At 49.7% G+C, this 16249-nt stretch overlaps 2 protein-coding genes across 2 annotated transcripts; one reads left to right on the top strand and one right to left on the bottom strand.

Moving 5' to 3' along the window:
- Window positions 1–2997: 2997 nt before the first annotated feature.
- Window positions 2998–7938, bottom strand: IFT46 (intraflagellar transport 46). Its single transcript, XM_042831855.1, has 10 exons — window positions 7441–7938; window positions 7221–7354; window positions 6713–6787; window positions 6509–6602; window positions 5935–6063; window positions 5371–5492; window positions 4753–4819; window positions 4429–4489; window positions 3757–3842; window positions 2998–3330 (listed from the first exon to the last, which is right to left on the bottom strand). The coding sequence occupies exons 1-10, from the start codon at window positions 7936–7938 to the stop codon at window positions 3235–3237; spliced, it is 1362 nt and encodes a 453-aa protein (XP_042687789.1). The 3' UTR covers window positions 2998–3234.
- Window positions 7930–16214, top strand: ARCN1 (archain 1). Its single transcript, XM_042831946.1, has 10 exons — window positions 7930–8007; window positions 9463–9726; window positions 10368–10547; window positions 10765–10970; window positions 11379–11540; window positions 12118–12283; window positions 12668–12815; window positions 13660–13768; window positions 13914–14118; window positions 14602–16214. The coding sequence occupies exons 1-10, from the start codon at window positions 8005–8007 to the stop codon at window positions 14689–14691; spliced, it is 1533 nt and encodes a 510-aa protein (XP_042687880.1). The 5' UTR covers window positions 7930–8004; the 3' UTR covers window positions 14692–16214.
- Window positions 16215–16249: the final 35 nt, after the last annotated feature.

The raw sequence follows: 16249 nt of genomic DNA, 5'->3' as shown, positions 1-16249 counted from the left end.
TAGGTGTTGTCTGGAGCTTAAGGACATATAATGGGCCATTGCTCCAGTCCCTTGGTGGACTGTAACCAGTTTGCCCCAGGGAAGCGATCTGTAAAAGGATATTTCAGGGGTTAGAGGATTATTTACCTCTCTAACAATGACCCAGCCACAAAAAGTAACGATTATTCTTAACTAAGCACTATTCTGCTCTGCCTCAATAAGTATTTCCCTTCTGTCTCACCCGGTTTCCCTTGTAGGTTGTGTGAGCCTAGGATGAGCTGGAGCTAGGATCTGCTCCTGCCTTCCTTCCTGACAAGAAGCAGTTTGTTCTTCTGTGAACATCAGTGCTCTCATCAGAGGGATGAAGCATCACTAGAGAACTGATCAACGCTTGTATAGGTGGGAAAGTTTGGCTGACTGCAAACAGGAAATTGCTGCAATGAATCACTGCATTTATTGGGTTGTAAATCAGACTGGAGATTTCTCATCTTCCTATTCTCTTCCATACTCCGATCCGTATATTGGACAGTTTTCATGCTTATTTATAACATGCTACTGCATCCACAGTGAAGACAGGAATTAGCCTGGCTTTATGACACAGACAGGACCAAAACATATTCCTGTAGCCAGGAGAAGAGAAGCAGTTTTGCATAACCAGCAACAGAAACCTTGGAATGTGGCCCCTGCAAGAAACTGTCTCCAAGGCTTTGAATTTAACTGGGAATCCTGTGGTTCTTTTGCTTCCAAATTCAACAGGTACCTGATATTTTATGCAAACACTTCAGCATTGCAAATTCATGTACCTCTTATGAGTCTTATTCTACAAACATTACTAAAATCAGCCCAAATTGGAGACCAGCTGTGCACTCTCAGCTGCACTGCTGTCCTGTTTCACTCGCGATTTTGAATTTGGACTGACTAGGAATGCCACTGGTCATGTTCTCCTGCAAACACCATGGCAAGGCAAGTTTCAGCATGCACAGCAAGCAGAGAAATTGTAAATAAGGCTTTCTAGGATCTGTAAGTACTTCTTCAGATGGTGCCTCTTGAGTCTCACAGCTGCGGGCAGAACTGTTCAGCTTACAGCTCAGTAAAACCTGGGTTGGAAAAAATAGTTTCTAGCTGAGGCATATTTGGTTTTCATCATCTTCCATAGCTGGAGTGATGTAACCCATTCTGTACCATTTAGTTAAGAAAGGGGGAAATGTCTAGCAGTGAGGAAGTATGGAATGAGGAGGGGGACGTAAGTGTGAGCATTTGGGAAAGTCTTCAGTGGCCACGTGGGGAAGGAGATGAGGCCAACACACAGCTTTGGTCGGCCATACTTAGAGTAGCCCTGCTCTTTAGGAAGGACTGGTTTGCACTTCTTGTCTTGCTTCCCCTCCTCGTTAAGAAGAATAGCATGCTGGATCTTTGCCATGGGGATTTTTTTCCTTTCTAAGTGTACATATGTCATGTTCTTAGATAAATGGCCTTCACCATCTGGAAGTTCCAAGTGAATAACTGTACTTACAGCAGTTCCTTTCTGATTGATTTACGATGGGCAGCTCTGCCAACCGCTCTCCATGTAAACTTTCAGGTTATGCTGCCAGTGGGCGCAGCTCCTTTTATACTTTTGGATGCAGGATGAATGCTCTGTAGCTTCCTTCATCCCTTGTTGCTACATGTCTCCTTAGTGCACACACCCACTTTAACAGCATTTGCTGGGTTAGGTTTTTGTCTGTCTTTCCCTTTCGATGTTGCTGTTTTGCCAACTGTTAACTTGCCTGAGAAATCCTTTGTTGCAAAGATTTCCTCTATTAATACTATTTTGAATATGTAGGAATCAGGAGATGGTGGGATAAATCTGCACTGCTGTAGACAGCGAGCATGGCTCTTTTCCCTGCTTTCACGTGCTTGATCAGAATGTAAATAAAACACAGCCTTTGTATGTGGCTCTCTTTAAAAGCGACCAGTTTATTTTGTAGGTAGGCCTTGAGCTCAACGAATGCCCAGTGATTTAAAAAGTACTCATATTCAGAACTAGTGCAGAACGTGTGCAGGATTTCTTCTGTTTATCTCTCATGGGAACTGGTGCTCTGGGGCAGAGGCGCTTAGTGAAAAATTGAAGTCATGCTGCACTTCAGATGTGCATTCTTGTCAAAGCTTGCATCCACGCAGGCGCGTGGCTTTATGATGCCTTTATGATGCTGCTCTCCAGCCCGTCTCACATTTTCTGAGTAAACAGGAATAGCTAATTTGCTATGCTGAGACAAGCCACTGGGTAATTGCATCTCGGGTCTCTGCTGACGACGGCTGGCATACGATGCTTCAGAAGGAAACACACTTATAATGAAAGAGGTCGGTGCCGTGCAGGTGAACCCCAACAGCAATTAGTCACGGGGATGACGACGAAGCATGAACTCACCTCACCTCTTGCTGCAGGACAGAGCTGTGTTGCAAACAAAATGGATTTGTCTTTGCAATAGCAGAGTCATTCGGATCGCCCTGAAATCCTTGCTCTAGTAACTGATGTCCTGCTCTTGTGAGGCTCTGAAATCCTTAGATGAAAGATGGGTGTGTTTTCACTTAGCAGTGACTATTTTCTTTTGGTAACCATTCATGCTCTTTTCTGCCTTTAGGTGGCAGAAATGGAACATAAGAAATAGGCAAGGTCCATTTTCATATATTGTGAATTCTGAATGCTTTCCATCTTTCCTTTAGAGATGCTGTTTATTGTGGTCTCCTCTATGTTTTCCCTAAGCACAGATGAGCACTCTAACTGGCCTTCACCAACTCTTTCTGTACAAAGGATGGAAAGCAATGATGCTGTTTGCAGCAGCAAAGGGTGTAGAGAATAGAAAAAGGGGCTGTGTAACAAAGGGCAGAGGAGACCTAAAACCCCCAGAGGATATCAGACCTTGCAACACGCTGGGCAGATGAGAATTTCGTGTCAGAGCACGGAATTTATTCCTACATCTGCAGCATACACTCTGTGAGCTTCTGCTCTGCAGCATCAGTGCCACATGGAGTCTGTCATTTGGAAAAGGGAGTTTAATGCTTTATTCCCAGGGGATGAGTCAAAATGGAGCTATTAGGCAGCGTCTGCTATAAATGTGAAGAGTACAACTCTGCTTACAAATGGAGAATAACTCATCAGTATCTATCCAAGGGAGGCCTTTGAAATGCTGTGTGTTGCTTCGCAGGTTGCTTTGGTCAAATATCTACGTCCAGCAGCAGGCGCTGATCTGAGAGATGAGGTTTTAAAGTGAAGCTTCAAGTAAAGCTTAATACTTCTGCTTCTGCTGACTGTGGAAGTGTGTTGGATGCAGGGCTCCTGGCCTTCTTCCCTTCAGCCAGAGGCTTGAAATGCTGCAGGAGAAGAATGCATTAGTGCAAAGATCAGATTAGAGTACATGTGTAGCTGTAAATCCGAGCCACTTCAGCACCATGAGCTGTGTGCTTAGCAGCAAACCTCCCTTTCTCCATGTTCTGTCTGTGCTCAGCACAGGCACCATGACTTTAGTGGGAAAAAGCATCTGGACTCATGCTGGTTTGCTAAACAATGCCAGGCTTGCAGTAAGTCAGAGGCTCCTTGTGTAATATTGCAACATCAATCCTGGGCTTTCAAGATACTAGGGAAATTAGAACCTTAGAAAATGTTCCATGGACACTTTTTATGATACTTTACTGTTTATTAGCTCTTCACAAACACAGAGAACGCAGCAGGGCCAAATTTAAGGACTGAATGTCCTTTGCTTCCAGCTGAGTGACCTGTGCCTGTCTGGGATTGCTTACCTGGGAGTTCTTGAATTCTGAGTACAGTGAGAAAAGGACGTGCAGAGGCTGGATCCAACTCTTATACACAGGGATGTCCACAATGGCTACAAAAAAAAAGCAGAAGTGTACAGGACTACTCTGCTCTGCATGGAGTGTCGTAGGTCAGCCCTGAACTTCTCACTGCCTCCAATTACTTGGCCTTTGCTCACCTATGACTGCATGCATCTCTGCCACAAGAGTCCACTTCCTACTGAAGACAACAGAAAATGGTCTTGACTACTTAGGCCTGAATCTGCATCTGAAAGTCTCCTTTTTAATAACAGTGACAGGCCAGCAGTACACTTGTGTCTTCAGCAGTGAATGGTATTCAAGACTAGAGCTGAACTGTCCCGAATATCCAAAAGGGCCAAGTGTACCTACCAAGACTGAGTTGTTCTGTTTTTTTCCTACCTAAGCTCTTAAAAGTGTTGACTGCTCACTATCATCAGCCTGCTGAGCAGAGCAGACAGAACCCAAGCCCATGAAGATGAATAGCAACAAGCTACAGTTTGTCAAAACACCCTCTTTGGACCAGCCTGAGAAACCTCGGTGCCTCTCACAGCTGAACATTTCCTTTCGGTGTCAGTTTCTGTGCTAGGGACAATCAGATAATCTTTAACTGAGGGTAAGAGAGGAAACTTCCCTGCTTACCACATGTCATGTCAACGTATTCAGCCAGGTCACAATTCATTTCTGCAGTTGGGAGGCCCACCTGAAAATGGAGGAGTTGTCAGTTTTGCTCTTGTACAGCAAAGGCCTGAGAGCACGCACTGACCTTGAGCTGAGAACAGGGGCTACCTGGGCAGCAGCCAGGCATTCAGACTTTAGGCTGGTCAGAAGGAAATGATAAGTGAAGAACAAATCTGAACTGAGTGGGGTGCAAACTGGTCAAAGAGGAAGAGAAATCCAGATTTCAAGTGGGATCATTTTTAATGCTATGCCCTGAACTAACTGCCTGAAACTTGGATGACATACCTTTCCCAAGAGCTCCTCAAATTCCGGTAACCACTCCTGCATGAGGGTTTCTATGTCAGGCATGGGCCTGTAAAAGAAGAAGGACAAAGAAAAACCTTAGGATTGCAGGCCAAGAAGATGAAATGGCTTCATACTGCAACTGCTGTGAATGAAACGGACCACTGAGAGAGATCTGTATGTCTGCAGAGCATCATTTTATTCATTAAAATAGGACTAAGTTTTTAATTTGTGCTTAGAAACGTGCTAGAACCATCACTTCCTTTGGAGTGAGGCTGAGCTGCTGTGAATTGGAAGTCTGGGCAGAAGGGTGTGCCGCAACTGCTGAGACTCAATCCAGGACATGGTAAAGAATAAGTCTTGACTCCTTTGACTTGTCCAGATCTTCTTTTTACAGAGTATTGATTGCAAGAAGTTGGATGTTGCATATGGGAGCTGTTAGAATTGTTTTGAGGCACGAAGGGAAAGAGAAGTGCAAAGAGGGAAACAGCATCCTGCGCACGTACACAACTACCCTGAAACTCAGCACTTCTCCCTCTCAGAGACATTTTGATCATTCTGCTCAGTGCTCCTGGTCTCTGCCACCCCCTGACCCGATGTTCTGCTGACACAGTGGCTCACCGGCTGTAGTGGACAGTGGCAGGAGGTTTGCAGCGGTGCAGTTCACTGATACTTTCAATCCAGTTGTCAATGGCTTTGGGGTTCTTCTCTGCATTCTCCACACTTTTCACTTTTATCTGCTGCTAGAAACAAAAATATAAACCTGGAAGCACTTTGTGGTGTTTTGTTTTGTTTTTTTTTAATACCCTGTGTTCACTCCTGATGAACCATGTGGTTTCACTTTTGTAGTTGTATTTATTTCAGGAGATTTCTTCAGACAGAACAGCAAGTGGGAAACAAAACCAGGTAGGGAGAATAAAAACAAAAAAAAAAAAAAAGAAAAAAGAAAAAAGAAAAAAAAAGCTTAACCTAAAGGAAATCAAAAGATCGTAAGTCTGTTCTGAAACTCGCCTGAGGCAGGGCTTAGTTACATTTCAGTTTAAAGCTACCGGTCAAAAAGGGTTACTTTCTTTTGAAGCCAAGTTATCAGTTGTGTTGTGTTGCTATAGTCCCACAAAGAGCAAAGTGCAATGTCTTCATTCTAGCCAGAGTGCAGTAAATGCCTTCTCTCCCTCCATGACTCACTGTAACGTTGTGCTGTTTGGAATTCTCCGTTAGCCAGAGAGAGAGCACTGTGGGATCTGACTGCTTCGTTGATGGCTCATCTAAGACCAGCAGACCGAGGTTATCAGGCTTGCCATCTGGGCGTGGGACCTGCAGGTAAAACACAGAAGGAATCCTCTGTGGGAGTAGCAGGGGATGCTGGAACTATTCTGTGCCCTGCCTCCCTGTTAGAAATTCAGACTCAGTTCAGGAGGAATTTGTAAGCATGCTGCTTTGAAAGAGCAGAAAATAGGAGTTGTTAGCACAGCGGAACCCAAAACGCATAAGGTGTTGGACAAAGAAACAGGGAACCCTTGCACCAAATTATGTATGTGCTATGGGGGATGTCACCAAAGTGACCAGCCAGGTCACAGCGTTGCTACATGTGATCTCCTAGGTGTCTACAACAGGATCTTCTACAGCACAGGGCACCTCACTGCCACCAGGACATTGTGGCCGAAGTCTTGGCTATACAGCCTGCCTGCCAGGCTCATACCAAAGCCACCCGCTGCTTCAGCCTGTGTGGCAGTAGGTACGGGGATACCTGAAAATGTACCTTTAGGAAGGCATCAATGTCTCCAACAGCAGGAATGAAGTCTGGAATAAAAGGCTGCAGTTTGTGCTCAATCTCTATTGTTTTTGGAGTGTACCTGAAGAGAGAAAAACAACGTTATTACACAGTGGGCGACTGACATTTCCCGCCAGACTTACCCTTGAGACACAGGAGAACCTAAGGCAGGCAAAAACACCTTCAACTCACCTCCTTATGTATTCAAAGAGTTCTTTAATTTCAGCAGATACTGGCAGGTAGTCATAATCTGCTAGGTTGTAGTCACTGAAGAGAGAAAGAGAAATTGACGCAGACATTATATGGCTTCAAGCTGTGCCAGGGGAGATATAGGCTGGTCATTAGGAAATACTACTTCTCTAAAAGAGTGGTCAGGCACTGGAATGGGCTGCCCAGGGAGGCGGTGGAGTCACCAACCCTGGAGGCGTTCAAGGAACATTTGGATTTTGTGTTGAGGGACGTGGTTTAGTGAGAGCTATTGGTGATGGTTGGGCTGGATGATCTTTTCCAACCTTGGTGATTCTGTGATTACTTCATGTTAGTTTTTGCGCAATAACAAAGGCACGAACACGGATCCAGCTGTGCCCCAAAGCCGTGAGGGAAGCAGAAGCAGGACGGCTCTCACTGAGAGGCTTCCCTGCGTGCACAATGACGCTGAGCCCTTTTTAGCCACGGGCTCCCGGCTCCCCCCGCTGCTCACCCCTCCAGCGGAGCCCCACGATCCTCCGAATCGTCCTCTGAGTCGCTCTCGGAGGAATCGTCATCATCGTCATCATCGTCATCGTCATCGTCGTCCTCGCTGGCGGCGGAGGGTCCCGGCCGGGCCGCCGTTTCCTTCATGGCCGGAGGGACGCGGTCTCACCGTGCCGCCCAGCTCCGCTCCTCCCTGCCCGCCCCTCGCGGCCCGGTTACCCCCTCACCCCGTTACCGCCGCCCTCCACGCCGTCGCTCCGCTCTCCCGCGCCGCCGGGCCGCGCTCCCGGGCCGCCGCCTCCCGACCAGGGCGGCTCCGGCCGGCGGGAGCCTCGCGGGCGGTTCGCGCTCCCCACCGCCTCCTCGGTCTCCGGCAGCTCCAGGCTCTCGTCGTATGGCTGGTTCTCCACCGGACGAGGCCGGGCGGAGGGACGCGGGGAGGCGACGGCGCGGCCCGGCCCGGCCCCGCTCCCCTCGGACGGCCGCCGCTCCGCCATGACGCCGCCCTCCGTCGCCGTGGCGACCGTCTCGCTCGCCCTTCCCCGGCTAGAGCGGCGTCCGCGGCCCGGCCTGGCGGACGCGGAGCGGTATCTTCCCCTGCCGGTCTGAGCGGGTACTGCCGGCGTCCGCCCTCGGGGCCGCGCTCCGGGTCCTCCCGCCCCGCCCCTCCCCGCGCGCCGTGCGCGGCGCCGCTTCCGGCTGGGGACGTGGCTCGGCGCCGCCATCTTGTGGGGCTGCCCGAGGGGACGCGGAGCGCCGAGGGAGCGAGCGCCGAGCCGAGCGCCGCCGCCATGGTAAGGGCGGGCCCGCCGCCGACCGTTCGCTCACGAGGCCGCTGCCCGTGGTGCTCGGGGGCCGCTGTCTGCCGGCCCGGGACCCCGGAAGCGCGCGGGGCCCTGCAGGGCCTCGCATCGCTCGGCGGCTCCGCTGCGGTTCTTCGGCCACTACCCGGCGGCCGCCCGCCCCGCAGAGCCGCATCTCTGGGCCGCGGTGCACGGCGGAGCCGCGGGGCTTTTGGACCTCGCTGCAGCTCTGCGAAGGGCCCAACCGCCCCCTGAGCCGTGCAGCCTGGGCAGGGCTGTGCTCCGGCCTCACACGGCGGGCAGGGCCGCTTACGGCGACGGGGGTTTGTGGGGCACGGCCTGCGGTGCGCTGGGTGATGGTGATGTGAACGCTGTCATCTTCAGCTGGGCCTCGTCCCTTGCCGCCTGAGGCGGCAGCTCGGGTGGAGGTCATTTGTGTCCCGTTGTCTCGGGGTGACGTGGAGCTGCGAGCTTTCCTTCCCGGAACGGGACCTGCTGCTGCTTGGTGAGATAGCAGAGGCCGAGGTGCTGTTGGAACCAGCGGTGCCATTCTGGACTGAGCAGTTTGGGGATGGAGGCTCGTGCCTCATCTGCTCTCTTCAGGATATCCTCGACTGCGGGGTCCCTGTGGCCACTCACTGTACAGCAGTTGTGCCAGCTGCTGGCTGCTCAGCTGGCCGTGCTGTTGGCTAGGGTTCATGCTTGAAATCTGCATGCACTGAAGAGCTTCTGGTGCTTTTCTCGTTGTTAAAATGCTGTGAATAAAATTGGCTGGGAAGTTAAAGGATCTTAGCTTTAGAAACTGCTTTATCTTGACTATGTTAATGAAGAAACTCATCTGTGAGTGAAGTATTTCAGGAAGAAGTCGAGGTGGAGAGAATGAGAAAGTGTAAATGGGCAGTTGCCTTACTGCCTTTGTATTGTTGGTGTGATAACATCGGTGAAATGTCCAGGAGAGTCAACCACGTACTGTAATTAATATAATGCTCCATATTTTATTAACCTGGCTTAGGGGACGTGTGGCACTGGGGAAAAATGTTCCATTTCAAAACGTTCCAGTGTTTATTGTGACTTTTCTTTTGGGGCTGAACTAACAGACAGTTCAGACCTTTGCCTAAAGCATTGTTGGGGTTTTGTCAAACCCCTGCGTATGGAGGAAGAGGTGAATTTGCTGCATGGCCTGAATGTAGGACTGAGAGCTTTAAATGCTGTTAGCACAGAAGGTGGGCTGGAGAGTGTCTGCAGGGAGTAACAAAGGTGGATCTGCTTGTGGAATGGTTAAATTCTTGGTGCTGGTTGCGGAAAGATGCTTAAAGTCACGTGTTAGGGAAACGAGCTCATTGGGAAGGTAAAGAGTGGTTGGCAGTGATCCTTCCTTTGCACACAACGCTGCGTCAGCTTTGTGGAGCATCCGATGGGCAGAGCTGAGCTGTGTGTGTCCCATAGGTGCTGTTGGCGGCAGCTGTCTGCACAAAGGCAGGGAAGGCCATCGTCTCCCGGCAGTTCGTGGAGATGACCCGAACCCGCATCGAGGGGCTGCTGGCAGCTTTCCCCAAGCTCATGAACACTGGGAAGCAGCACACTTTTGTGGAAACGGAGAGTGTGCGCTACGTCTATCAGCCGATGGAGAAGCTCTACATGGTGCTGATCACCACGAAAAACAGCAACATCCTGGAAGACCTGGAAACACTCCGACTCTTCTCTAGAGTGGTAAGGATCTGCACGTCGGGGCGCTTACTGCAAAGCTCACACGTGTACCCTGAAACAGGGCCGTGACGAGGGAAGCTGGTGGTGAGCTGTTGCTGAAGCGCTCTGCCTCCACCTAACAACTTGATTTTCTGCAGCCTGTTCCCGACCTGGAAGTAACTTTAATGTTTTTGTGGTAATTTTGAACTATATCTGAGCAGTCCGTGGTTGCCATTTAACTGGGGAGGCCAAAGGGGTGATGCTGTAAATGTAGTGTCAAACATTTTCTATTTTCTTTAGGTAGCAGCTGCTGCCTTCTACAAAGAACTTGGCTTCACCATACGCAGTTGAGAGGCGTAGCTGTACTCTAAATGGATTTCTAAATAATGAGTTGTTGCAGTTGCCTTTTTATTAACTTCATAATCTATTTCTGTGCAGCTGAAGGATCTTCAGGAAACTAACTAGCATCACAGGGTGTGTTTGTTTTGGTTCCCGTGAATTACAAAGTTAAAACTATGCTAAAAGGCTCCGTAAGTTTTAGCTGAGGAAAATCAAATAGTCACAAAACTCCGTTTCGTTTGTCAACAATGTAAAGGAATGAAAAGGAGCTTCACAGGTGCTGATTGTCACACCTGCATCTGTTCTGAATGTTTTTCCCTACCTAGATCCCTGAATACTGTCGAGCTCTAGAGGAGAATGAGATCTCTGAGCACTGCTTTGACCTGATTTTTGCCTTTGATGAAATTGTTGCCCTGGGCTACCGTGAGAATGTGAACTTGGCGCAAATTCGGACCTTCACAGAGATGGACTCGCATGAGGAAAAGGTGTTCCGAGCTGTCCGAGAGGTGAGAGCAGGAATTGCAGTGCGAGGTGCTCTGGGTGCTGCTGCTTTATGCAGAGGTGCTGCTCTGCTGTGATAAGGGTTGTAAGATCCAGCTTTCCTGTGCACTAAATGCCCGCTCTTGGTTCTGTCAAGAAGTCTTTGTAAGGTGATGCTGTACAGATCAGCTGCAGTGCAGGCTGAGATTGCAAAGCTTTAGCAAGTTTCATCTTTTACTTCAGACTCAGGAACGTGAAGCAAAAGCGGAGATGCGTCGTAAGGCGAAGGAGCTGCAGCAGGCCAGGAGGGACGCGGAGAGGCTGGGCAAGAAGGCGCCCGGCTTCGGTGGCTTCGGCAGCTCGGCTGTGTCTGGGGGCACAACAGCAGCAATGATCACAGAGACCATCATTGAAACAGAGAAGCCCAAAGTGGCACCAGCGCCGTCCAGGTAGGCGTGCAGTTGGCAGCAGGCAGTGCTGTCTGCAGGGCTTCATGTGGCTTCTTCCTGAGTCTTTGTGGATAAACAGGTGCTGGAGCAACTGCTGTGTTTGTGGGTACAGAAGGGAGCGGTCACATATGGCTGGCGCTGCTGTGCTGTTAGTGCTTGTCAGGTGCTGCTGCGCTTTGGGAATCAAGAGCTTTCTTGCAAGGAGCGTTTTGTACAGTAATTATGGGTTATCTGTATGCCTCCATCTCTGGAGGAAGATAGGGAAGGTCAGGCCTCTCCTGCGTGTCCTCACCGAAGTGAGCTTAATATTGCTGGGACAGTCAAGTCACAGCTCTCGAAGGATCAGACTGAGGAAGGATGAAAGTGCTGTGCTGAGCTGACTTGGAGATGTTTGTGCTTTTTGTTTAGGCCGTCAGGTCCCAGTAAAGCTCTGAAACTTGGCGCCAAAGGGAAGGAGGTGGACAACTTTGTGGACAAGCTGAAATCCGAGGGAGAAAACATCATGACTTCTGTAGGCAAACGCTCTACAGAAGCAGCCAAAGTTCTTGCACCACCCGTTAATATGGAGAGGTAGGTGTTACGCTTCTTCTGGAAGCAGTCTTCTCACTGCTTTGTTTTAAAAGATGATGGGTAAAATCTGGGAAAGCACAGCCACAACAGAAAGAGATCTTCTTTGATTTGAAAGTGCCCTAGTTAGAATGAGATGCACATCCTCTGTTTTGCTCAGATGGGGAATTTTCCTATGCCTTCTGGAATGTGTCTCATTGGTTTTTTTCCCCCCAGCAGATGAGTTAAAGTAGCTGTCATTTTTTTTGGTTACCCAGATACAAATAGCTCCTGTCCTGCTGCATCTTAGAATACAAGTATTCACAGTTTCTTTGACGTGTAGCAAATCAAAAGCTCTTCTGCTGTGAGCCATTCTGCTGTGTGGTAGAAGGGTTCTGAGTGAACAGCACATGGAGATGCTGTGTTGCTGATGTGGTTTCCATTCATTCCAGACTTGTGCCCATAGATCCATATTCCCCTCAGTTGATGATGCATCTGTTGAGCTGTCAGCGTCGTTCTGTTAGGACCATCGTGCTCTTTGGAGCATGTGCTCATGTGGGCTGTCCTTGCTGAACGTTGATTTCTTGTCTTGCTTATCCAGTGTGCATATGAAAATAGAGGAGAAGATTTCCTTGACTTGTGGCCGTGATGGGGGCTTACAGAACATGGAGCTGCATGGCATGATCATGCTGCACATCTCTGATGAAAAGTTTGCACGAATTCGCCTGCATGTAGAAAATGAAGACAAGAGGGGAGTGCAATTACAGGTAAAGAGATTGGTGTGCCATCCTTGTGCTGCCTTCTGGGGCAAAACATCGGAAATACTCGAGTGTGTTGGTGTGATCTTACCCCAGCCTGTTCAGCTAATGAATTGAAAGGGGGAGTGGTCAGCACAGACTGCAGTGTAAATGCTGGGCTAAATCCTGCCGAGAAGGTTCAAGGTCACTTGAGAAATCCGGGCAGAATTTCAGGCTGATAAGAACATAGGGCTTCTGAGCCAGATAGAGAACAAAGGTGTGTTTCTCAGAGGAATGCACTGGGGGATGTGGAGGGCTGTCTCACTGGAACGTGGGTTGTCTGAAATACTGGTCAGCCTGAGGCTTGAAGTCACCGCGTGGCTGACGCAGCCTCGGCTTTTGTCCCCGTTTCAGACTCATCCGAACGTGGACAAGAAGCTGTTCACTGCAGAGTCACAGATTGGTTTGAAGAACCCGGAGAAATCGTTCCCTATTAACAGTGACGTGGGTGTGCTGAAGTGGAGGTTGCAGACGACGGAGGAGTCCTTCATTCCACTGACCAGTGAGTGCGGGGCGGGCGGGAGCTCAGCTGGAAGAGCTGGGTGTCCATCTGTGAGCTGCCTGCTTGCACCTGGCCTTGCAGCAGCTGGGGTGGCTCTGCAGTGAGGTGCGTTGTGAGATTGAAGGGGTGGAGACTTATCTGTGCCTTCCTCTGGATAAAAGCTGTTGTTATTACCAATGTACCTCGAGTACTGTGTCCGGTTTTGGGCCTCTCACTGCAAGAAAGATAGTGAGGCCCTGGAACGTGTTCAAAGGAGGGCAACAAAGCTGGTGAGGGGTCTGGAACACAGGCCATATGAGGAGAGGCTGAAGGAGCTGGGAATGTTCAGCCTGGAGAAGAGGAGGCTCAGGGGAGACCTCATTGCTCTCTATAACTTCCTGAAGGGAGGTTGTAGTGAGTTGGAGGTCGGCCTCTTCTCTCGTGTCATCAGTGATAGGACCAGGGGGAATGGTTTCAAGCTACGGCAGGGGAGATTCAGGCTGGACATTAGGAAGTATTACTTTTCAGAAAGGGTGGTCAGGCACTGGAATGGATGCCCAGGGAGGTGGTGGAGTCACTGAGCCTGGGGGTGTTCAAGGAAAGACTGGATGTTGTGTTGAGGGACATGGTTTAGTGGGAGCTATTGGGAATAGGTGAATGGTTGGACTGGGTGATCTTTTAGGTCTTTTCCAACCTTGGTGATTCTATGATTCTATGATTCTATGTCTGTTTTCCATTCTCGAAGAAAGCAAAGATTTTATTTGACAGAATTTCTTGGTTAGAGTTTTACTTTGCTTTTCAAAGTAGGTAACCTTTTGCAAGCCCGTTCTTCTTACAAAGGTTGTATATTTTCTCCTACTCTCAGTTAACTGCTGGCCATCGGAAAGTGGGAACAGCTGTGATGTTAACATTGAATACGAGTTGCAGGAGGAGAGCCTAGAGCTGAACGACGTGGTCATCATGATCCCTCTACCGTAAGTGACGCCCCATGCCTGGCCCTTCGTGTGTCCTGTCAGCTCCTGGGCCTCTTGGGTTTGTAGGTCAGGCCAAGCTCTGTGCTCGACAGCTGTTTCCTCGGCTCGGTGCAGACATGGGGTTGTGACTCTTTCCTTTCTCCAGGTCTGGTGTTGGTGCCCCGGTGATCGGGGAGATCGATGGCGAATATCGCCACGACAGCCGGAGGAATCTCCTGGAGTGGTGCCTGCCAGTGATAGATGCCAAAAACAAGAGTGGCAGCCTGGAGTTCAGCATAGCAGGGCAGCCAAATGACTTCTTTCCAGTACAGGTCTCCTTCATCTCCAAAAAGAACTATTGCAACATACAGGTATGGTCACCTGGGAGCGGCGCTCACCGAGGAATGCTTGCAGACTGTGCTGTAGCTGCAATTAGACTGTCTGTCTGTGCTTGTGCCACGTGTTTGCCTCTGTCCTTGATGTTCTTTAGCTGTGCTGTTGTCTTCAGAAGAGCATGTCCCCCGCGGACAGTTTTTTCTTTACAGTGCTGTGATCTCTTGCTGTGCTTATGCTCAGTGTGTTTGAGACTGCCCCTTCCTCTGCCTGTCAGAGTGAGAGCAGACAGCACCAGTATCTGGCTCCTGCAGGGGCTTAGTGCCTTCACAGAGTGATTTTTACTTCTGTCAAGCTACCTCAGCATCCTCTGGCCAGAGACTTTCGCAAACACTGACTTGTGATTCACAAGTTCTGGGTTGGTTCTGTCCTTCTTGACCGTGTCAGAGTTGGAAAGTTGTGCTTCTTGTGTTGGGAAGTGATGTTAAATGCTGACCTTGCTGTATGTGTTATCTCCACAGGTTACCAAAGTGACCCAGGTGGATGGAAACAGCCCTGTAAGGTTTTCTACTGAAACCACCTTCCTGGTGGACAAGTACGAAATCCTGTAATGCCAGCTGTGGGGAATTGCAAAGGAAATTTTTAAATTAAAAAAAAAAAAAGAGGCCGAAGTTTATTCAGAATGTTTGGAACGCCACAGCCCTCTGCTGAGACACAAGGCTCTGTGTGCCATCTGCAGTGTCCTGGGTCACAGACATTTTTGGCAGAGAATTGAACATGTTCATGGGGGGGAAAGGCTACGAATTTCTTTGGCAGATTTTTACTGGCTAGCAGGAGAACAAGATCTCTGCACAGAACCTGGCTTTGACGCTTCCCCATCTCCCATGAAGATGACTGGAGCTCAGTCCCAGAGCCTACTTAAACATCACACCCGCCCGTTTTTAATTATCAAACACTGTTCTGTTGTTGGTGCTGCCATTTTAATTTCTCCTCAGCCTTCAACTCTTGCTTCTGGTGATGAAAACAGGCATAAAGGTAATGCACTCAGTGATGCAGTGCTTCTCTGGACCCTTCCATCTGGAAAGAAGTGGACTCGCTGCTCAGACCCGATTGCAGTGTTCCCTGCTGTACAGCAGTGAGTTTCAGCCCCACATCTGCAGGAGTCCTTTGGGCCTCTCCTGGTGTTGGTTTAGGTGGCCGCGGCTCTGAGCGCTCCGATCTGCCCTGCGGGGAGAACAGCACCCAGGGTGGCTGCCCCAAGGTTTGCCGTGTTGCAGGAACTCCCTGGCCAAGGCTCACGTCCTGGCTCAGGCTGTGGCAGCGCCTTGGTAGGCTGAGCTGCTCTACCTGGCAGGGTGAGGGTGTGCACAGAGCCTGCTTTGCTTCACCTGCACGCAGTAGGAGCGGGGTTAGGACCTGGCACAAACTGTGCTTTCTTGGTGCTTAGGAGCAGAGGCGAGGGAAGTGGTTTCCTGAAAGCCTGCTGGGTTGATCTGAGCACGAGCAGCACCCAGAGCTGTTCCTCCTCTGCCTGCGTGGCAGCACTTTGTCCCCCAGAGCTGTGCTCCCCCACGTCCATCCCAGCCGCCCGCTCTGGGGCAGTCACCAACTGCGCTCTGCAGGGCAGCTCCCCAGCTGCTGTGTGGGACGGGCTGCTGGGCTGAGCGTGGAGGTGAAATCCGAGGGCTGTCCTGTCCTCACAAGTCCTGAACCCACGCGCTGTGCCCCAGAGATGCAGTGAGATGTGTTGGTTCCCATCGGGTCCTCTGCCAAAGAAGTTAGCGGTCTCTCCTCTGTTAACAGCGCCAGTGAGGAAATAAATGATCCTTTCCCTGGGGGGTGATGTGTTCTGGGGGAGGGAAAGCAAACCCTGTTCTGTAGTGAAGTAGACGATGAATCTTATTAATTCAGTTGTGTTCAGGAGTTGCTTGTCTGTACGATTTTAAAATGGAGTCGAGTTTAGTTCAAACATCAAAGGAGCATTTTTATTAAATTTGTCAGAGGGTAATATTTAAAAACCAGGACCCCAGTTTTTGTAACCCTGTACAATAATGGCCTAGGGAATAGAGCACATTCCAGTGTATACAAAGAATACAAATTCTTTAATCAAATAAAAAGAGTATTATAAAAGGAATCTGCCTGGCTTGAGTGGAGATGTGCGGGGTGGCC

Source organism: Centrocercus urophasianus, unplaced genomic scaffold (assembly GCF_019232065.1).
Source record: "Centrocercus urophasianus isolate 14NV4802_14NV808 unplaced genomic scaffold, USGS_Curo_1.0 seq_37, whole genome shotgun sequence".
In the NCBI taxonomy this organism is placed as follows: Eukaryota; Metazoa; Chordata; class Aves; order Galliformes; family Phasianidae; genus Centrocercus; species Centrocercus urophasianus.
The sequence above is the reverse complement of the archived record's forward strand: the minus strand, read 5'-3'. Positions and strand labels throughout refer to the sequence as shown.

What these genes read in the sequence shown, in the direction of transcription:
- IFT46 (XM_042831855.1), bottom strand. Translation starts at nt 7,938, where the DNA reads ATGGCGGCGCCGAGCCACGTCCCCAGCCGGAAGCGGCGCCGCGCACGG. An exon ending in CTCTTTGAATACATAAGGAG is followed by an intron (nt 6,603 to 6,712) that starts GTGAGTTGAAGG and finishes TTCTCTCTTCAG; the next exon opens with GTACACTCCAAAAACAATAG. An exon ending in CAGAATTCAAGAACTCCCAG is followed by an intron (nt 3,331 to 3,756) that starts GTAAGCAATCCC and finishes CTTCTCCTGCAG; the next exon opens with CATTTCAAGCCTCTGGCTGA.
- ARCN1 (XM_042831946.1), top strand. An exon ending in TCCGACTCTTCTCTAGAGTG is followed by an intron (nt 9,727 to 10,367) that starts GTAAGGATCTGC and finishes TTCCCTACCTAG; the next exon opens with ATCCCTGAATACTGTCGAGC. An exon ending in GTCCTTCATTCCACTGACCA is followed by an intron (nt 12,816 to 13,659) that starts GTGAGTGCGGGG and finishes TCCTACTCTCAG; the next exon opens with TTAACTGCTGGCCATCGGAA.